At 40.6% G+C, this 23,091-nt stretch overlaps 1 protein-coding gene across 1 annotated transcript in view; it reads right to left on the bottom strand.

Moving 5' to 3' along the window:
• LOC146000567 (uncharacterized) overlaps window positions 1-23,091 on the bottom strand; it is a 136,044-nt gene that overhangs the window by 804 nt on the left and 112,149 nt on the right. Inside the window, exons 10-12 of the mRNA XM_083138317.1 lie at window positions 17,673-17,861; window positions 4,528-4,650; window positions 3,059-3,316 (exon numbers count right to left, since the gene is read on the bottom strand). Of these exons, the coding sequence (XP_082994443.1) occupies window positions 3,059-3,316; window positions 4,528-4,650; window positions 17,673-17,861 (570 nt within the window). The remainder of the gene's footprint in view (window positions 1-3,058; window positions 3,317-4,527; window positions 4,651-17,672; window positions 17,862-23,091) is intronic.

The raw sequence follows: 23,091 nt of genomic DNA, 5'->3' as shown, positions 1-23,091 counted from the left end.
AGGAGGTACGTGATCAGCTAGGAAGAGAAATGTCGAGATAACTGACACGACAACATTGTTTGCTGCAAGTGTGTAGAGCAGACTTCATTGTTTCAGACTTCAAAGCTTTAACACTCAACAGGAAAATAAGGCTCATTTTGTCACTGACACTCTTCGTTTCATATGTTTTGAAAAAAAATACTCGTTCGAAATCTCTCGTTCATCATATAGCTGACTGCGTAATATAGTCTTTGATTCCTTTCTCCACTACATACTTAATATGTCAGAGTGTTTTTTCATCCATGGTGTACCTAAAAGACAAGATCCGAAATTAAATTTGGACCCGAATCTCCGCTTGAAAGATTTAAGTGCACAACCAGACATCAAGAAACTGTGTCAGGCTATGCAGGCATATCTATCTCACTAGAAACTGAGGATTTATAATAAAAACTCCAAAATTGTGCTTGACAGTTTGTTTACAAACTTATTTCTGTTCTTTACTTCTTTTAATTAGTTTGGAAAAAAACATATGAAAATTAAAGTTTTCTGTATACTTTTTTACATACATGTGCTTCACATTTTTATTTTTTGCAACCAATCAAAAAGATTGTAAATATAGGAAAACCCAATAAAGTAATAAAGGTAGGACTCTGATGTTAATTTCTTTACCACGTTTCCACATACAGACCGAATGCCATTTTGCTCTAATGTAGATACACGCCTCCAACAAATCAAAAACGCCCCACCAATCAGGCAGCCAAAAAAAAAAATAAAACTCCCACTATTCGGAGAAAAGTTATGGTGCGGTGGGGCTACATTAGACGTTTAGTTACGACTAAAGGGTACAATGAGAAAAAAAGTTTCAGAACCGTTGCGATTGGATGAAGAAAAGAAAGCATTTAGGGTAAGAGTGGGCTGATAGATCAAGTAAAATTTTTCAGTAAATCTTAATAAATGTGACTTTTAGTAACACAGTAAACCCTCGTTAACACGAATCCCAAGGGCCCGAAAATTCAAGAGTTGTGTTAAATAGGGTGACCATATATTTGTTGACCAAAAAGAGTATAGTCTACAGGTTGAAGGTGCGCATGTATTTTGGTCTTTCACGAGGTCCGCAAAAATCCCGCGCGACTTCTTGACAGTCTAATTATCCTGGAAATTATGCAAAATTAAAACTTCCTTTTTATTTTACAGTAATTTTGCACAAAAAACTATATTTTGTGACTACATAATATCTATTTTAATATTCGGATGCAATTTTTGAATATTCTAAAGCACATTTCTTGGTATGTTGATGCATATAATTGGAGGAGAATATTTACACACCAATTTTGATCAATATGTTGAACAAACTTTAAGTATTGCAATTTTCAAGTATCGGTATCGGTGGGTATCGGTAAGAGTATCGGTTCAAAGTGGTATCGGCTCAACCCTAGTCATTATCATTAAATTCCAATGAATTTGAAATATGTTTTGCTTGTTGATAAAATATGAAAATGACTCTTGAAATTGTTCATAGGAAATTCTTGAGTCAAGGAGTAAATACTTCAGTTTGTTGACATCTTGACGTTTTCCGTTCTATGGATTTTAAGGCATTTTTACGCGTAAAATAATGAATGAAATGAAATAGCAAGGAAAAGAGTATATTTGGGGATTTTTGCAAATTGAAAAGAGTATAGAGTATATGAACCTCTAAAAGAGTATAACACTCTTAAAAAGAGTATGTCTGGTCACCCTATGTTAAAAAAATTCGTGCTAACCGGGGACTCAAATTTTATTGTTGCAATACTGTTCTTTCTACGCATTAACCATTTACAATACGTATCATGTATGTCGTCATAAGAAACACTGGTACAGTACTACAGTAATTAACTTTTTTTAAAAAAAAAAGTACTCACATGTCATTTTCTGGTGAAAAATTCCTCTATATTGCGCTTTCGCAAGATACGATAAGACCTCTTCATAAGAGCAATAATGCCTTGGTCAAAGGCACTTGATGTTACTCGTACTTGCTATACGTCTTAAAGAATAGAAAAACACATCTGAACACACAACTGAATTTGTTGGTTAAATACGTAGAAGCTCATTGTTGACGCGATGATCGCGATTGTCGAGCAATTACACCAAGTTTTAATCTTGATGTTACTCGTACTGGCTATGTTTTAAAGAATAGAAAAACATATTTGAGCACATTGTTGATCTGAATCTGTTGGCTACAATACTGTATAAGTTGATTGTTGACAATGATAGAGATTGTTGAGCGACTTCTTACATACCTAGCAGAGGAACGACAGAGAAACAACAGAAAAAAGTTATGAAAAACTTTGAAAGTTCCTGTTAAATGAGATCTAATGACGCAACGGACTAAAAAACAGTTCGTAATTCGTGGTAACCGAAATTCGCGTTAACCGATAAAACTTTCTATAAGATATAGTACATCCCTGCCGGGACCAACATTTTGTTCATGTTAACCGAGTGTTTACTGTATAATAATAGTAGACACACTGTTGCAATTAAATACTTTATGGGAATTATGACATGATGTGGGACGGCCATTAGCGTTGTAACGCAGTTACAAGTAAGAGTTACTTTTTAATGAATTCAGGTACTACCTACATTAAATAGTTTTTGATTAGATATGTCTCGGGAACGGTCGGCACGGTAGCGAATCAACCTAAAAAATTATTTTTTTTTCTAGAAGTTGTAATAGGGAGCTGAAGGTTGCAGTTTGTCCGGAGGAGGAGCAGCGGCAACAAGAAGAACAAAAATGTCACAAACTGAAAAATGGCTGCAAGATATATTTGTGAAGAGGAGAGAAAATGGTTAACTTGAATTGAAGGTGTCATAGAGGAATGGGTATTTCTATAAAAAATATAGTTCATTACTTTTCTGCTCATTTTTACACACAACAACACAAGAATGTGTACAGTACAGTAAATCGAGTCCATGGCCGGTTTTAATTCTCGGGTAGACACTTCGGTCGTGGTGAACAGATCTGAATCGGGCGCCCAATTTGGCAAACCGTGCCGTGCTGACCGTTCAAAGTGAGTCGGCTTCCTTATACACTGATGTAATTTACCTGAATAAACGTTTCTCGAATGGACTGTAAATGTTGCAACTCCTGTCTAAGGATGTCTATAAATTCGGACGTCATGTTTACATCCTTGACTTCTTTGAATCCAACCTTTCTCAGGAGATCTCCATATTGAGAAACTGTGAGAAGATGATATCCTCTATTTTGGACATAAGTCTTAAATTCATCCGATTCCTTGCTTTGGTCTCCCTTGCCTCGGCAGTAGTCTGTGATCAGCAATCGACCACCAGGTTTAAGCCATGTCTGAAAATGCAAGGAAAACAGCCAATTTAACGACATACATCAAAGAGAAGATCGCTAGTTTTGATCAGTGTTTAATCAAGGATCTTCTGTGCGAATTTTTGGAATATAATTCGTATATTTATTGTACAAAACGAAAAACCTTGAACTTACGAAGACAAAAACAATTATTAGTGGAAATAGGTTAAAGAATACGTTCTCTAATAGAATGATGGTGGCTTTAAATGGGCAATGTGTTAGTTCTTCGTATAAGTAATATATGATTATTGAATTTTATACATTTACAAAGGCATGGTCGTGCACAAGGGGAGGGTTTAACGGGTCCAAACACCTCACATTGATTTAGCAAATATTTTGCACTAATTGCATGATCTAATAAACAAATCTCAAAGTTGGTCAAAAGTCAAAACACCAGATTGGTTGAACGGTTTTTTCTTTTAAAAAATAAAAGCCAAGTAAAAATAATATTGTTCTATCTTACATCAAACAAACATTTGTGTAAAGAAAGTTTTACTGGTTATAATGTAAAAGTTATTAATCGTAATACATAATCTAACCATGAAATGTGCACCGTCCTTGGGTGGCTGTACGTTAAAATCCACCCATCATTTCTGTGTAGGCTATATACGGATATGCACAGAGGGTTAAACACTCGCATCATTTGCTGTACCTCTGGCTACAAACAACATGATATCATAGCAAACAGTATTTTTTTGCATTCCCTTACTAGCTATGTTGTTTCCTTCCTCTCTAAATGGATGACATTGAGAGAAAAACTTCCCCCACAATTCATTGCGCCACATTTCGGCCAAACGGATATGCGTTGAAAACAAACCTGGTAAGCATTGTGAGTATGGTCTTTGCAGAAGTGATTCAAGGTATGATTACCGTGATTACATGAGAGATGTGTAATTTCTACTTTATCCGAAACCCTATAGAAACAGTGAAAAGTGTGTAAAGTAGTGAAAAGCAAATTATCTCGCTGTAAGAATGATTCTTATACCCCTTTCCTTAACACACGTGAATCTGTTTGCCCGATTTCTTCCCAGAGTACACTGCGTGATGACGTCAAGTTGAATACCATCAATTAAAACTACGATAAAGCTAAATGACGAACTGATGAAGTATGGCAGTGAAACAAACACCACGTCCATGCCTTAACCGTGATTCAAACCTACAGAACTCTTGAATAACTAACAAGTTAAATTGCTTACCAAAAACTTCTTAAAAAGTCCTTCTTTGTCTGATATGTGGAGGATGCAATCACGGCTATAGATGGCGTCAAATGAGGATGGTTCATATTGCTTCTTTGTAATGTCGTTCAGCTCAAATTCCACCTGCAAGAAAATCAGGAACACTGAAGCAAATCCAAAATTAGAATAGCCAAGATTAAATGCATGCATATTAAGGGCATGCGATACAGTCTCCACGGGACTCTTCCCAAGCTCTTCCGTACGTGGCAGTGTGCCAACTTAGCTCTCTTGGAGCCAGATCTGGCTGTTTCGTGCACTCGTTCGGCTGTGAACTGGGACGCCCACCCCTGTGCCCCACTTTGATGTCATCACTGGTTCCGGCACACATAGACCAACTTTTGTCATAATTATACATTTTGCACGTGACGTGATATTGTTATATTGGCTGCGTCGCCCCACTCCCTCTTATCTACCCAGCTACTTCTTTATAGCGCCGTGTTTGAAGTGAAATTGACATATTGTTGTTATCAGGGAATTTTATATTTTCGATTTCATACGACCATCGGTGAATTATTGAGATGGTCGATGCCGTCGGATCTAGATGTTGAAAACTAATAATAAATTGTCATGAATTTAGAGTTAACGATAATAGCAGTGTGCCCCTACCCATTACAACTCATTACCACTTTATCCAGCCTTCGTTAATCGACTTCCTTGAAAGTCAGTGTAACGTGTAGCAGTGTTCACGTTACAAGGATGTATATAAACTTAATATTTTCCTTTGTTTGGTATTTATAATTTTTGGGTGTTAATGGTTAATTACCAAGAAAAGTGGAACCCACCTCGTATATAGACTAGCTATACATCCAGATGTTAAATATAAGTTCAAAGAGTTTGTTTCTTTCTGCCAGCAAGCTGAGCTGGAATTTCATTATCGGGAACAACAATGCGAGAAAGCAATCGCTATTGTGTAGAAGCCAGGCTTTTGTAAACTTTATGTAAACGTTGAAACCGGGGAAAAGACGAAAGATTAGGCTGTCTTCCACACGCTATATCAGTCGTGTCTCTTGGCGGACAATAATTTAACTAATATCATATTAATCTCTGATTCTTTTACTGCAAGACGGTGCAATCAGAATTTAGTTATGTTAAGGTAAACGAAAGTTATGCCCGCGCAAGACAAAACCTGTATTTAAAGAAATTTTGCTTAACATTTTAACGTTGTAAACTTTCTTTCTTTTCTTTGTTGTCTTTTCGCGTGGCCGTTGCAGGGAGAGAGGGGAGTTGGAAGAAGCCATACTCCCTAGTCAAATTAAATGCTGAGTGTAACAATTAAAATTATATTGCATATTTAATATTCACAAAAGGTTAAAAATAGTAATTTCTGCATGTAGTTAATTATGTTCCTCATTGATATTTTATTAATATGTATTTTATTGTAATGTAAAATTGATGTTAAGATAAAAGTTGGTAAATCCTTCACGGCACCGAGAAATCCTATATAAGCAACAAAGCTCGGTGGCCCGTCCCGTGGCCTTTGTATTCGAACTCCAGATAAATACGGAACTCGTATTACCGTCTTTTCTTTTCACACCCGTATTTCTGCGCTTACTTCCACGTCGCTACTAGGAATTAGTTTATTCTGGATTAACTTGGGACAATTACTTAGCTCTTCTGGTCAGAAGGCTTATGTTCTCTCGGTTCTATGCTTGAGAGGATTGTGATTGTCGTAGGATATACCAGAATTCGGGATCGGTCGATAGACTGTTAGTAGTCAACGTTTCTGTCCCTGGTCAGGGAACACCTTTTCTTATTCTGTGGTCACAGATTAATTTTCAGTTCTCTGGTCAGAGGCTGAAAAGAGAAAAGGAAGTTGGATACTTAACTGAATATCGACAGAACCTAGTGGGAAAAAGGATTGTTGATTGCTTATAGAATCTTGGTCAAGATCTATAAGTACATTGAGAACCTTTGACCTAGAATTACGAGGGACCTTACATCGAGGATTGAAGAAGCCGGAATAACCCGAACCTTGAGCCGAGGAGACTCAAGCCCCGAAGCGATACTGAGTGTGAAGCCGAGGCTCAATAGACCCATCGAACCAAGTACGATCCAGGGCGGACCGTTACAAGTGGCGCTGCAACGTTTGGGGCTCGAAGTATATATTCTGTGATTCTTCTGAAATTACGAAACATCGAGATGGCAACAAGAAAGTCTAAACGCAATTCATTGCCGACGATTGTAGAGGAACACGGAATTTTGCACTTTGATTGTTGCTCCGATCAAGATGAAGATAAGGGGGCATTTAGGTGCATTTCCTGCAGCCAGTGGAAGCATTTCGTTTGTGAATTTGAAGCTGAATCCGTGGAAGGGCAAAATTTAGATGCCGTCCGGTGTAAAGGTTGCCAGGGCGATGAATGTGAGAATAAGGAACCTGCTATTGAACTTCCTCCGTGGTTGACAGTTTGGTCCGAAATGGAAGAGGAAAAGAAAAAAAGAAAAAGCAGAAGAAGAAAGAAAGCGACAAGAAGAGAAAGCAGAAGAAAGAAAGCGACGTGAAGAGAAAGCAGAAGAAGAAAGAAAGCGACATGAAGAGAAAGTCGAAGAAGAAAGAAAACGTCAAATAGAAAAGGCTGCAGAGGTTAAAGCTCGGAAGGCTGAAGAGAAAGCTAAAAAAATCGCCGAAGAGAACAGGTGGCAACAGTTCTGGAGTATATTAAGAGAAGAGAAAGCAGATGAAGAAAGAAAGCGGCAAGAGGAGAAAGGAGAAGAAGAAAGAAAGCGACAAGAGAAAGCAGAAGAAGAAAGAAAGCGACAAGAAGATAAAGCAGAAGAAGAAAGAAAGCGACAAGAAGAGAAAGCAGAAGAAGAAAGAAAGCGACAAGAAGAGAAAGCCGAAGAAGAAAGAAAGCGACAAGAAGAGAAAGCCGAAGAAGAAAGAAAGCGACAAGAAGAGAAAGCAGAAGAAGAAAGAAAACGACAAGCTGATAGATCTGAAAATGAAGAACGGTAGAAACAGCTTCATGAAACTCTAAGCAAGGAACAGTCCCAAAATAATGAGAAGTGGGAGGTACTCCACACAACGCTTACAGTTGAGCGAGAGCGTGAAATAGAAGGAATTACTCGTTCCATGGACACTCTGGGAGTGAGTGTAACCGAGATTAAGGAACAGATGACTGCTTATCTAGGGAAAAATGAGGAAGTAAGTTCCAAGGTTGCTGAGTGCTTTGAGAGGTTAGAGAATTTTGGTGAAGAACTACGTCAAGGAGAAAGTAAGGTTTCCTCTTTCTGTGAAGAGATAAATACTAGTATTTCCAGCTTCCGTGAAGAAGTAACCCACAATATAACCAGCGTTCGTGAAGAAGTGGATAACATTGCAAAGAATAACACTTGTGTGGCCACCGAGTTACGTCAGCTGAAATTAAACGTTGCACAAAACATAAACTCCCTGAGGGACAGGCTTCAAGGACTTAACGTAGATCCATATCAACAAGAAACCGCTGTTAAGTCACCTTATGGCTTTGATAACCATCAGTCAGCTGGAGAGACATCAGATTACGTTGAGTGTGAGGGTGCACGCGGACCTCCGAGTAAGAGAAAGATCTGGAGGAAGAATAATGTTAGGCCCACAGTGGAAGATCTAATTGTTCGAGGTATGGAAGAAAGGATTAATCACAATAAAGTTCTGACCTCCATTGGAAACTCTGATGCTGGTAGGTTTGGAAAAACCTCGAAGACAGAAAAAAATCGGAAGAGACCTTCTTGTGATTCCTCTTCCGAGGACGAGAGACCACCGGGAAGGATTCGTCGGAAGAAGCGGAAACCCGGAAGGAACTCAACTCAATCTTCAGATTCGGAATTGGATAAAAAAATCGGAAGACGATATGTCAAATTACCTCGAATATCTGACTTAAATCAACTCCCTAAGTTCAGTGGTAACATTGAAGCTCAAAGTGCACAGAAGTATTTGAAGGAACTAAATGTTAACTTTGAGCTTATGCAAGTTCCAGAGAAATATCGTCTCCAGTTACTATCCAGATTGTTTACCGGACAAGCCGAGCATTGGTTCCAGGCCCATTACGAGGAGTTTAGGGACTACAATGGATTTTGTAAAAAGTTTACTGTTACATTTGCTTCAGAGGAAGCAAAACAAAGACAATTGGACGTCTTGAGAAATAGAAAGTACACTAAAGGCTCCAATCAAACCATGGAAGAGTATGCGTGGGGAATCTATGCTGGGTTTAAGAATCTTTCTCCCGTACTCATAGAAAGTGAGGTCTTGAATTTGATAATTAAACAGATGTCTTATAAAGTCAGACAACTTTGCCTCGTTAACCCACCGAAGACAATGGAAGAGTTAGCAGCGTTCCTGAAAAGATATGAAGTGAATGAGGAGGCCGAAAGCTGGAGAGCAGATTGGTTCAAGAGAAGTGAAGCTGGGAACAGTAATAATGGAAGGTTTAGAAATCAGCCACCAATGCAGAGAAATACAGCAGTAAGACAAGTCGTCCGAGAAAACCACGGACCTGCGGGGAGAAATATTAACAACAACGTCCGTAACCATGAGGAACCAAGGACAGGTAATAATGGTTACCGTCAAACTAGGGAGTTTAGAGGAAGGACGTGGTATAGAAGTAGGCCTAATAGACAAGAACCAAGATCTGATCCCGAGACGAGAGCACCAGAAGGAGGTTACGTCGAGAGAAGAAGAAACTCAGCATCTCCTCCTCGAAGAAGAGTCTATAATTCTCCTAACCGGCAATTCGTGACTTCAGGATCTCAGACATATGAATCAGAGTTACCGAGGACCTTTGAGCAACAACAAGCTGTTGATCAGACTCGTCAGTTCTATTGGAGCGCTCCAGTGGTTCCCACTAACCAAGGTTTAAATGGGAATCTTGCTTAAGTTCCGTTCCGCTTGGGCAAGGAAGTAGTAAGGAACGATTAATATCCAATGGCGAAACTTTTAACAGGGCTTACGAAATCCATTACAGCTACTCCTTAACCAAAATAGAAGAGAGAGCTGTGGAAGAAGGGATTAAGAGGTCTGTTGAATTAACTACTTTCCATAGTACGCCCCAAGTTAAAGCTCAAATGGCAGACATTCCTGTCGTTTGCTTACTCGACACTGGGAGCGAGGCTTCGTTGTTAAATTTCGACATTTGGATGGAACTACTTGAGAAGTGCAGGGGAATGAAACTGCAGAAGGATCCAGAAATTCGAATAGTTGGAGTAACCGGTTCGAATCGGATAAGGATTTGTGGGAGAAGGAATATTAGCATTAAATTTAAAGACCAAGAATTGAACACTGAAGTATTTGTGATAAAGAAGTTAGGTGTTGATGTGTTACTGGACATGCCGTTTCTTAAGCCCTATGGAGCCAATATCTGTTTGTTGGAGAACGAGTTGACACTGCAAAGTAGCTGCACCCCGCTCACTGTTAATATAGATTACGACGGAGGCAAGGAAGCCAGAGTAAACGTCGCTGTGTTGGATAAGTGGAGTGCCAGTGAAGATAAAATTAGGGAAAAAGTTGAAGAAAGTCAGTTCTTGTCCAAGAGTGAACAGGATAGTTTGTTCCATTTGCTTATGAAATATCACCATGTATTTTCAGAAAGACCTGGCTGTGCTAGAGACGTTCAGTGTGAGATATTGAAGGATTTAGAGCCAGTGTTTAGGAAGCCTTATCCGATCCCTGTTGCCAAGCGTGAAGCTTTAGAAAAGGATCTAAATCTATGGAAGGAATGGGGAGTCATTCAACCTTCGAATTCTGCCTATTTGAATCCTTTAATTGTAGTGGATAAACCTCAAGGACAAATACGCCCGTGCATTGATTTTCGCCAGCTCAACAACAAAATGATAGTTCCAAAAAGTTCCGTCGAACCCATCCATTAGTCTTTGCAACGTTTCCGAGGATCCAGGTATTTTTCCAGCTTGGATCTCGCGTCTGGCTACCTTCAAGTAAAAATACACCCTGGTCACAGAAAATACACCGCTTTTTCTTATCGAGGTCGCTTATATGAATTTACTCGGATGCCTTTTGGACTTTCGAATGCGGGCAGCACTTTTGTCTCAGTCATGCACAAATATTTTGGTCCAGAGAGTGAGGAGTATCTTACCGTGTATCTGGATGATTTACTTGTTCACTCCAAGACGCTTCTAGAGCATTTACAGCATTTACAATTGGTCATAGAACGATTGAGAGAATGTGGAATGACCATTAAATTAAGGAAATGTGAATTTGTCAAAAAAGAGATTCGCTTTTTAGGGCATATAGTATCAGGAGAGGAAGTAAAACCTGATCCCGCTGGCAATGAAGCCATTTTGAGATTTCCTCGACCGACTTGTAGGAAGGACCTCCGGAAGTTCCTAGGTCTTGCTAATTGGAGAAGAAAATTTTACCCTGGATTAGCACAGGATGTAGAACCCTTAAGTCACCTCCTAAGGAAGGATGTTAAGTGGAGCTGGGGTGAAGAGGAAGAACAGGCGTTCCAGAAAATTAAGATTACGTTAGTTACCACTGGTGCATTGTCTCAGCCAGACTTTAATTTAAGCTTTTGTCTACAGTGCGACGCCTCTGCAAAGGGCTAGGCTGCATATTGTTCCAAGAACCAGAGGGTGGCGAGAAAATTGTAAATGTTATCCAATATGCAAGTCGAAAACTGAGGAACAATGAAAGACATTATTCCATCCATGAACTGGAGTGTCTGAGTATCATTTTTGGTGTGGAGAAATTTTCGGTTTATTTAAAAGGCCAATCATTTAAAATATACTCGGACCACAAGGGACTCGTCTGGTTAAAAAAAAACTCTCAGGATCTTAATAGCAGGTTAACTAGATGGGCTTTGAAACTACAGGCTTACCAATTCCAGATTATTTACGTCAGAGGAAAGGATAATGAGATAGCTGACACTCTTTCCAGGTATCCTGTGTCGGATTCACCAGAAGGAGAGAGTCCGAAGACACTTTTTAAGGTGAACTATATTTGGCAAGAACGGGAAGAAACTGAGGAACTGGAGAAGTGGATTGAAGCTCAGAGAGAGGACTTGTTTTGCCAAAGCATCTTGAAGATCTTGGAAGCTCCAGAAGAGACTGATACCATTACTCAAGGTAGAACTAGGGAGAATTATTGTGTACATAGAGGTTTATTGTTCAGAAGAGTTCAGGGTGAATCCATTATTTGGAAGCTTTGTGTGCCGGCAATATTTGTTTCCCAGATACTTAGGGAAAATCACGATAACCTAGGACACTTTGGCATTACAAAAACCAAACCTAGAATAAAATATAGATATTTTTGGCCCAAACTATCCGGAGATGTAACTCGGTATGTTAAGGATTGTGAGATGTGTGCCAAGACAAAAATGGATAAGATAGGAATCCTGAGAGAGAAGCTTCACATTTCACCCAAGGATCCTCATGAGATGCTGTCTATTGATATTATAGGCCAGCTACCAACTTCCCGTGGGTTCTCCTACATTTTTACCGCCGTTGACATTGGCACGAAATCCGTTTCGGCCTATCCTCTGAGGAGAGCTACATCTCAGGAGATCGTGAACTTATTGGAGAAGACGTATTTTGCTCACTATCCTCGAGTAAAAGTCATCCTCTCAGACCGAGGTACCCAGTTCACTTCGACAACCTGGAGCGAGTATATGAAAAGGAAGGGCATTACTCATGTCTACACTACAGCCTAGCATCCCAGCAGTAATGTGGTAGAGAGAATTAACCAAGAAGTCGTCCGTCTTTTGCGGCTGTTTTGCTACAGAGAGCATACTCGTTGGGCCACCTTCATCAATGATGTGGTTTGGTTACTGAACAATTCCGTCTCCTCTGTTACGGGATATGCTCATTCTGAACTTTTCTTCAATAGAGCCATCCCGGAGGAACCTCATGAAAGGTTTTATTGGCCTGTACCACAGGATGAGAAGACGACTTGGGCCTTTAAATTATATCAAGCTCAAGGGAGAGAAAAAGCCCAACAGAAGAAGAGAAGAGTGAAGAATCAAGGACAAGCATTGATCTTGAAGGAAGGAGATCTGGTCCTAGTGAAGAACCGTAAGCTGAGCTCCAGTCGTCTCCAAACCATCTCCAAACTCTTCGAGGTGTACGTCGGTCCATACATCGCTACCCAGATGAGGGTCAACTCCGCACTTCTCCTGCAGCCGTCTACAAAGGAGCCTGTAGATCGGGTTAACTACCAGAACCTAAAGAAGTTCACCTGCTCCCAGGAACGACGGAGAGAAATACTCGGAGAAAGCCAGATTTCTTGTGACTAGTGTGGAACATCAAGAGTTGTCAGTGAATTGTTTCTGAACATTAAGTGAAGTTTTGAAAATTTTCACAATTTTTCTGTGAAAGAGAAAATTGTTCAAATTTTCTCGTAGGAAGCGGGGCAATTGTAACGTGTAGCAGTGTTCACGTTACAAGGATGTATATAAACTTAATATTTTCCTTTGTTTGGTATTTATAATTTTTGGGTGTTAATGGTTAATTACCAAGAAAAGTGGAACCCACCTCGTATATAGACTAGCTATACATCCAGATGTTAAATATAAGTTCAAAGAGTTTGTTTCTTTCTGCCAGCAAGCTGAGCTGGAATTTCATTATCGGGAACAACAATGCGAGAAAGCAATCGCTATTGTGTAGAAGCCAGGCTTTTGTAAACTTTATGTAAACGTTGAAACCGGGGAAAAGACGAAAGATTAGGCTGTCTTCCCCACGCTATATCAGTCGTGTCTCTTGGCGGACAATAATTTAACTAATATCATATTAATCTCTGATTCTTTTACTGCAAGACGGTGCAATCAGAATTTAGTTATGTTAAGGTAAACGAAAGTTATGCCCGCGCAAGACAAAACCTGTATTTAAAGAAATTTTGCTTAACATTTTAACGTTGTAAACTTTCTTTTAGTGATGGGTCGTTCGTGAACGAACCGTTCCTTTTGAACTACTCCCTCTTGGGAACTGTGAAGTGCTCGCTCCTTCGGAGTGAACGAGCAGTTCCTCTGTGGTAGTTCCTTGTTTCAGGAGTCGTGAGCTTTGCGTGTATTGTTACTGCTGTGTATGTTCTCTGGTTTTCTTGTGGGAAGTCGAGTAGCAAGCGCAGTTCCCTCTCCCCTAATCCTTTTCACTCAAGTTAACTCCAGCAAGTCCTCCCCCACTCCCTTCACTTCAGCTGCACGAAACCAACATCGGGAGGAGTCGTTCGTTCGTTCCTTTGAATGGCTGCTTGAGTGAGCGAGCTCCGGTGAAGTGCTTCCCGAAAAGGAACTGCCATGACCCGTGGTACTTCCTCGGAAGTCGTGAGCTTTGCTTGTATGTTGCCAACGCTCACAGTCGATGACTCACTCCTACGAACCATCGAGAGAGAGAGAGCGCGAGGTCCCGTCTTTTGTTGCCGATTGTTGGTAGTGGCGGTTTTCCGCGTAGCTATGCGTGCAACTCTGTTTACAGTAATGCTGCAGAAGCTCAACAATGAGGGAGGGATGGGCAAGTAATTTACCTTTAACCCTTTTTGTGGCATGTTTTGGCAACTCGCATTGCAAGGAACTGTAGAAGGAACTTGATAGATATAAGATCATCATATCAAACGTACGACAACGTTCTGTTTCCGTGCTCTTCCATTATCTCAAAGTAAAAGTGGGGCCGGGAGGCGGAAAGAGCTTGAAAAATACGAATGCTATTCTTCGTAGTTCAAAGGTTTAGCGTCCTCTCTTCCATTCTCTTACGGGTGTTGGTTTGACCGTGTAGTCATTTAATTGCAAGAAAGTCTGAAAAGATGGGGAGGGGCAACGCCTACAATAGAAAATAAATTTCAACCTAAAATTTGTACATTTTACACATACGTATAATTTCATTTCAATCTCAATTTGTTAATTATTAGAAGGGCGTTACAGGTGCATGCTAACTTCAAACTGAAGTTTTTTTTTTAGATTATACTATTTTGGAAGAAAATATGCCTCGTTTGACACCTTGGAAAAATACCTTGTTTGCCCTTCCCTGGAAAAAATACAGCGAAAGTCCATGTTTAAAATATTTACAATTTTTTTCCTCATCTATCACCAGGCGCTGTAATGCGCTGCGACAACAAGGGGTAGGAATTCATTTTTGGAAAGGAAGAGGGGAGAATATAACTTGTCCAACTTTTCCTTTCCGATGAGGACTTTTTGTCCGCTAAAGTTCAATTATCCATTAAAATGTATTTTCATTCACCCCCACCCTAAAAGCAGCTCCCGAACCTCGGTCGGTCAGTCGATACATTGTTTCCTATAGCTGTTTAATATGTGCGCGAAGGCGAATTCCTCCCCTCTAATTATTTTCACCCACTCCAGAAGCAGTCTCCCACATCCCCTCCTCCACCCAACGAAACCAACTTCGAGCTGTGTTGGTATGGTAGCTCCTCCTGTGAACGACTTCTTCAACGAGGAAGCTCCAGTGAACTGCCTTTCTAAAAGGAACTGCCTTGTCCGAAAGCAAAGCATGCTCCATGGCTTTGTAGTTCCTTTGAATGACTTCCAGTGAACGCTTCCTTTCGGTGAGCGAGCTCCGGTGAACTGCTTCCCGAAAAGGAACTGCCATGACACATCACTACTTTCTTTCTTTTCTTTGTTGTCTTTTCGCGTGGCCGTTGCAGGGAGAGAGGGGAGTTGGAAGAAGCCATACTCCCTAGTCAAATTAAATGCTGAGTGTAACAATTAAAATTATATTGCATATTTAATATTCACAAAAGGTTAAAAATAGTAATTTCTGCATGTAGTTAATTATGTTCCTCATTGATATTTTATTAATATGTATTTTATTGTAATGTAAAATTGATGTTAAGATAAAAGTTGGTAAATCCTTCACGGCACCGAGAAATCCTATATAAGCAACAAAGCTCGGTGGCCCGTCCCGTGGCCTTTGTATTCGAACTCCAGATAAATACGGAACTCGTATTACCGTCTTTTCTTTTCACACCCGTATTTCTGCGCTTACTTCCACGTCGCTACTAGGAATTAGTTTATTCTGGATTAACTTGGGACAATTACTTAGCTCTTCTGGTCAGAAGGCTTATGTTCTCTCGGTTCTATGCTTGAGAGGATTGTGATTGTCGTAGGATATACCAGAATTCGGGATCGGTCGATAGACTGTTAGTAGTCAACGTTTCTGTCCCTGGTCAGGGAACACCTTTTCTTATTCTGTGGTCACAGATTAATTTTCAGTTCTCTGGTCAGAGGCTGAAAAGAGAAAAGGAAGTTGGATACTTAACTGAATATCGACAGAACCTAGTGGGAAAAAGGATTGTTGATTGCTTATAGAATCTTGGTCAAGATCTATAAGTACATTGAGAACCTTTGACCTAGAATTACGAGGGACCTTACATCGAGGATTGAAGAAGCCGGAATAACCCGAACCTTGAGCCGAGGAGACTCAAGCCCCGAAGCGATACTGAGTGTGAAGCCGAGGCTCAATAGACCCATCGAACCAAGTACGATCCAGGGCGGACCGTTACATCAGTTTTCACTCCATTTAAGGTGAAATTTAGTTCTTTTATACCCATCAGGTTTGGCAACACTGCCAGGAGGCAAGGAGAAAAGCATTGATCATATGGGAGTATGATTTCATGCGTTCTCTTGAGAATATAAAACTTCCGATGGAATAGAAAAAGATGTCAACGGGAAGAGGGCAGTTTGAAGATGCATTTCACCAGCGGAAAAGTCGAAACTTCCATTTGATTAGCCGTAACATGATGTTGAAGTTGATTCCCCACAAAGACTACATGGGATTCCGAAAATTGTTATTCATCATATTTGTCAAACATCGTATCCAGCTTAATAATCAACTTTTTTTTAAACCCTTTCACTTGCAACATGGAGAGAAATTCATACTCTTGGATACTCCCAGGTTTTTTTAGTAGCAGTGCCCATTCCGGCGATATTGAAATAAATGCACAATTGGTGCGTAACTGTATCTCCTCCCCATAAGCCTTTCACAGTGCAATACAACGTACGGCCTCCCCGATGGCGCAGTGGTAGCGTCGTAGCCTTGTAATCAAGGGGTCCCGGGTTCGATACCCGGTGGAGGCACAAGTGGTTCGGATCCCACTTTAAACTGTAGGTCCAGACCCGATTAGCCTTACTGAGCATAAAGTGGACTTAAAACACTAAATCAATCCAATCCAATGCAATACAACGTGAGCTATAGCACGCTCGCACACACACACACACGCGCGTGCATGTGTTTAATAATATGAATACTAGTTATTAATATATCATGGAACAAATTTCTAATTTTTTTTTAGTTTACTAGTGATGTGAGTTTTGTCTATGGATGGCCAAATTCGGATAACATTTTATCCGGATATGTAAAAATTATCTATCCGGATTTCAAATATCCTGATATCGGATATTCTGATATGTGGATTATCCGGATATCGGAATGTGTGCATTATCATCCGGACAGTAATATCGTTTATCCGTTTCACAGCCTATCCACATATTCTTCTATTCGTCATGTTCATCTTTCACTGAACGGATTTTCTACAAATCCTTCATCAAATCAGAACTATCAGGATATCTGAATTATCTGGATTTTCTGATTATCAGTTATCCGTACTAACAGAATATCCGAATTACCCGGATTATCCATTGTATCCGAAACGGATATCGGATAATTTCAAATCCAGAGTTTGTTCCATCCCTAGTTTGGTCGTATACATTCCAGTAGATATTCGATGCTAATTGAGTTTGAATTTTTGTTTTTTGTCAATTATGCACGAGTAGGCTAATCAGGACGTAGCCTAACTAACTAACTAACTCTCTAGCCTTCTTAAACCCGAAGGTTCATGGCTGCAGCAACACAGGCCAACTCTGTCCCTATCTTGAGCAAGATCTATATACTCTTTTCCATCCCTACCGATTTCTTTTAGGTCCATCTCAACGTTGTCCCTCCATCTTCGTCTTGGCTTTCCTACAGGTCTCTTACCATCAGGTTGCCTACAGTTTAAAATCGGATCCGAATCTCCATGTGCCTCCACCGGGTATCGGACCAAGGACCACTTCGTTACAAGGCGACGACGTAACCACTGCGCCATCAGGGAGGCTCTCGACACCAATTAATATGTGTTTTACTATGGGTTTTGCTTATATGTCAGTCTTTCTGGATGCGGAATTATTAAAAATTCCTACCCTTTGCCTGACGTCCTCTTCTTGCTCGGTTAGGTAGCTGAGCGCCATGTCCATCATGTTGGTGGATAGATCCAGGCCAACAACACGTGCTTGATAGCATCTGGCCAAGTAGAAGGCTGCACCTCCGATCCCACAACCGACGTCGAGAACTTTGTCTCCTGGCTTCAGCTGCAGCTCCTTGAACAGAACCTGGAAAGAAGGATGTTGATGTGGGTAAAGGCTGAATCACACAAAACAGGATTTCCAGTAGGAATGCCCTAGTTGGCGTTGGATTGGCTACCTGACTGGTGGCTGCCATGCTACCGGCAACACTGGCTTCTCTGCTAGATGCTGTGGTAACAGCCAATCACAGCGAAAGTTCGGTTATGTAAAAATAACCTGTCAGTTTGGTGAGTAAAGGGTTTTTTGTCTGTGCTTTTCGAGTGTTGGTTGTTTATGTTCTTTGCTTGACGAGAGAAAAAAAATATCTGTAGCAATGAGATTTGTACACGACAGATGTGGTTTTAGCCGTGAATACTGCGAGCCTCATGTATGAATACATACTCGAGTTAATATTTTCTTTCGATCCAATTTCTAGCACATGCTTTACTTTCAATTTTGGCTAACAACAAGTACGGTAACGCGAATATCGTGTGATGCGAAAACTAGCAGGTGAGCCGTAGCACACAACTAGTCCAAGCCCAACTGGAAAATCCCGCAGAATATCCAGCCTCGTGTGATTCAGGCATAAGATTGGTTGCATGTAGACAGAACCACAGATAAAGATATACCGTGCGTCCATTTCGATCTGCAGCCGAGAGATCGGGAGAAGCGTGGCGGGCGGCACTGACGGAGATGCCGACATTTGCGGCCTGAAATGCCTGCTTATTTTTATGGACATATGCAGACATTTATATAAATATTGCAAAACGAGCACTAACCGGTGTTATAGGAGTATGGTTTTAATTTTAGTAGCTTAGTGACTGTATGTGCCGATGATTTTGACACGCCCACCTCTTGTGAAACACGGCGTAGAGGTTTGTTTGGAGAACGTTCTAACGCTGCACCAATATCATCGAGTTTTGCTTCGGTTAGAATCCGTCGTTTTTGCTTAGGTGTTTTAAAATTTAACGATACAGTTTCTCGTAATTTAAGGACAAGATGTCTAACCGTATCTCTGTACAAATTACCTACACACGTCTCGACACGAGTTTGTTTTCACGTAGGTACGTGTCATACATAAAAAAATCTTTGTTCTAACGTGAATCTTGCGGCTGGCATTCCAATCGTCTCACTGACACGTCACACATACACACTACAATAACACAAACAAGTAACTGCAAGTAACCAAGAATAACACTCTTGCGCACAGTACGAAATTAACACGCTCTTGGTTTACATTGCTCGCCACTATACAGGGTGCTCGGAAATTCCCCTTACAAACTTCTAGGGCAAGTAGAGGGGACTGAGTAGACAATATTTGGAATAGGAACCCATGTCCGGAAACGTACAGTTTCCGTTCTACAACCATGACAATGTATCGGATGTGCCTGTGTTGGTATGCAACCGGGTAGGCAGTACATGACGTCAGAAGATCAGCTGATGGCACGTGACGTCTACAAATTGTTGCGTTCCACTGTTGACACAGATGTTGATCATTGAATACAGTAGTACGTTTCTTTTTTGTTTCCTTGGCATTGTTACCAAATAAATTTGTTTGTATTATGGACTGAGTCACAAGTCATTCACTTCTGTACCTTACGTAACAACTCATTTGACATGGTTGTAATAAATGATTACACTTTAGGTCATCAGGTGATCTTGTGACGTCATGTACTGCCTACCCGGTTGCATACCAACGCAGGCACATCCGACACATTGCCATGGTTGTAGCACGGAAACTGTACGTTCCCGGACATGGGTTCCTATTCCAAATATTGTCTACTCAGTCCCCTCTACTTGCCCTAGAAGTTTGTAAGGGGAATTTCCGAGAACCCTGTATTTACAACTCTGTCTTCATCTAGTCGCGAAGGAACAAAAAACTCGAGCTCGGAGATTTCGGATTGCAAGGAAGCTCACGAACACTATTGACTTTTAACGGTTTCTTCTACAGCGTAATCTTGATACAGTGTTGCACATTCAAAACCTCCAAACGATCCCCATCGGCACAAAACTCTTTCAAGGATATAAACTTAAGCAGGACGTTACTGGTCAAAACTATGATTAAAATGTTTTATCATCTGTGGCTCTTAACATCGTTTCTAAAGCGTATTTATTTGTGCATATAAGAGCAGAACTTGGATGAATTACAGAAGAACTTTTGCGTGTTATAACACAGGTTAGTGATCGTTTTGCAATATTTATATAAATGTCTGCATATGTCTATAAAAATAAGCGGGCATTACAGGCCGCAAATGTCGGCATCTCCGTCAGCGCCGCCCGCCACGCTTCTCCCGATCTCTCGGCTGCAGATCGAAATGAACGCACTTGACATTAATTTTCTTGCTTTTATACAAATTTTGGAGATCTTCAGTACACGCAAGTTAGATAATAAATATATGATATTATATCTTTTTACATATTCATGTAATAATAAAAATGCAATATTATTAATTTTAAATATTTAATTAGTATTTAATTTAATTACAACTTAGTTATATTCATTTAAAGATTTACATTATTGTTGCTATTATTATTATTATTGAGACGGTTGGTTCAGATCCCCCTCCGAAAAAAATTCTAGATACATGCCTGAACGTGGACTACCTGTTGAGGCAGCATATGCGAATACGAATATGTTTGTCCTCTTCAACGCGTTGCCCTGGGAGGGGGGGGGGGTGGCAGAGGGTACGCCTAATCAGTGGCGAGCGTGTTGTGTGGTAGACTCTCGTCTCTGGGTTCCATTCGATTTTGGTTATTTAGCGTCGCTTTTTGCAACTATTGGCTAATCGCGAAGATGAAGTTACGTGATGATATGATAAAATTGTTGAATGGAGACTGCCAAAGAACACGCCCAGGCTGGGATTTGAACTCTGGTGTCGTAGCGCGCTTTGCTGATCGCTGCGCCACAGAGTACGGCGCGCTAAATTACAAAAAAAAAATACTAATTATTGGTGTCGTTTTTTACTCGTATTTCTCGCGACGGTGAATAATGAAATATTTTATTTGCTTATTTAGCTCTTGTTTCAGATACACACTTGCGTGTTAAAGTTGTTTTTTGTTACGTCCACTTCATGCACCAAGGCTAACCGTGAATGTGTCTAGAGTTTAAAGTGGGATCAGAACCACTATATGCTTTACAGGGCGACGACGTTGGTTTAACATATACCCACCACAAAAGACAAACCACAGTGAAAACGGCAATTCGTTGATATGCACAAAACAATTATTTATACACTCATACATACCTAAATACGTATATGTAAATACATATGCAATTACCAGGCTCCCGTGGTAGAGTGCTTATCACAGCACACTACGATCCCAGGAGGCCGGCTTCGAATCCCGACCTGAGCATGGATGTTATTTCTGAGTGTCTGTACATTGAGTTAATCACTCTTCTTCACGATTAGCCAAAAAAGTGGCAGAAAAGCGAAGAGTAAACAACATCAACCATCATATTCACACACAAATTTATACAGGGTGTCCCACGAACGGCGCAACTGGGAATTAAGAGTGGCGTTACTTGTAACCGAAACCTGTACATACATAAGTCATACACCAAATGTTAGCCCTGTCCAAGTAGATATTTTTAAACATAGAAACAACAAACGGGGTGCAGTGTTGTTCATGCAGTGTTGTCAAATGTAAGTGAAAGTGTAAATTTATTTTTCCACAAAGCATGGAAAATTGCATGTCAAACATTCGTACGGAAATTTGGACGTCAATTTCCACCTTGGGTAGGTGGACTATTTCGCATGGTTACCAGGAGTAGGTAAGTAACTATTTTCACCATAATTTTCACTTTCTTTTTTTCCTGTTTCCAGTATTTCCATGTCATAGACCATCACTAAACATACCTTTTGTTGTCTTCAAACATCAACAGTGTTGCCACTGTACCTCATATTTTTTTTAAAACACCCATTTGGACCGGTACGCCTTTACGAGGCATTTCAGGATTGGCTATACGCGAAAACGATCGGTTTTCTTCTCTGAACTATAGATGGCGAAATAGTCCACCTACCCAAGGTGGAAATTGACGTCCAAATTTCGGTACGAATGTTTGACATGCAATTTTCCATGGTTTGTGGAAAAATAAATTTACCCTTTCACTTACATTTGGCAACACTTGTAACGACCCTGCGTGGTCATCACATTTAGCTATCCTGCGTGATAGCCATATTCTTTAATATATAATTATTAATGCTTGAGAAATGCCCTGCGAGGCTTACGCTTTTGATTTATCTTTTATCTAATTTTGAGTGCATTGTTGTTAAGCATGAAGCATATATTGTTATGGCACACACGTTTTGGTTAAAGAAAGCATGCTAAATACCCTGCGTGGTTTACGCATTCAGTTATCTTTTGTGCAGTAATTGTTGTTCAATTTGTAACTTGCATTGTTGAATCTCTTTATCTTGTAATTTCTTTAATGTAACGTGTTCAGTTTAGCACACAAGTGTTAAGTTTATATCGCCACATGCTAGTGGTTTTTACAATGCTAAACTTGATATTTTATAACGCACGAGTTGCATCTCGTGAATTGAAGGGAGTTTGCAACGCTGCAGCCGGCTTAGTTCCGATCTTCTCCACCCGCCTCAGTGCTGCCACCAAACAGTATATAAACAAAGCAGCGAGGCCCGGAGCTCAGTCGACTGCCAGATGCCGACTGCGAAAGACCTGGTTCCCAGATCTAGTCTGGAAGTTTCCCCTACCAGGATCCAATAGCTTCCTTGAGAAGGAAGGAGGAGAAAAGAAAAGCAGTTTTCCTACCTACCTGGTCTGCCCCATAAGAGCTTGATGTGCCACCCTTGGGTCGTGGCGGCCCAAGCCCAAGTCTCCTGGGTGCTTCCAGACCTACCCTTTGTACCTTGCCGTTTTTTGCTACTGACTGGACATGCCAAGGGACCGAACCGTTCTCTTGTCGTAGCTGGATTGACTTTGCGGCGTCCTTTCACACCAACACCTTTGTGAAACCGCGGGCCCCTTGGCCCGTCCCTCGCTATTGACGCTTTCGCATGTTGTCCCCAGACGGCGTGGCACGTGACGGCTACCCAGGTTCCTCTTGGTTACCTGTACTAGTTGGTTCCCCCCTAAATTAGATAAGAATACTAATACTGCCCAGGTACCTCACTGAGGAGGATTTAAGAGCGTATGTGCTAAACTGGTTATTTACATGCGTGTATAAATATAAATAAATTTTTACAAGTTGACTTTTGACCTTTCCATACTAAACCCCGCAAGCCCTGAGATACTTTGAGTCCATGTCTTCGGCTGGCTA

The sequence above is a fragment of the Lepisma saccharinum genome, chromosome 16 (assembly GCF_977018435.1).
Source record: "Lepisma saccharinum chromosome 16, izLepSacc3.1, whole genome shotgun sequence".
NCBI lineage: Eukaryota > Metazoa > Arthropoda > Insecta > Zygentoma > Lepismatidae > Lepisma > Lepisma saccharinum.
The sequence above is the reverse complement of the archived record's forward strand: the minus strand, read 5'-3'. Positions and strand labels throughout refer to the sequence as shown.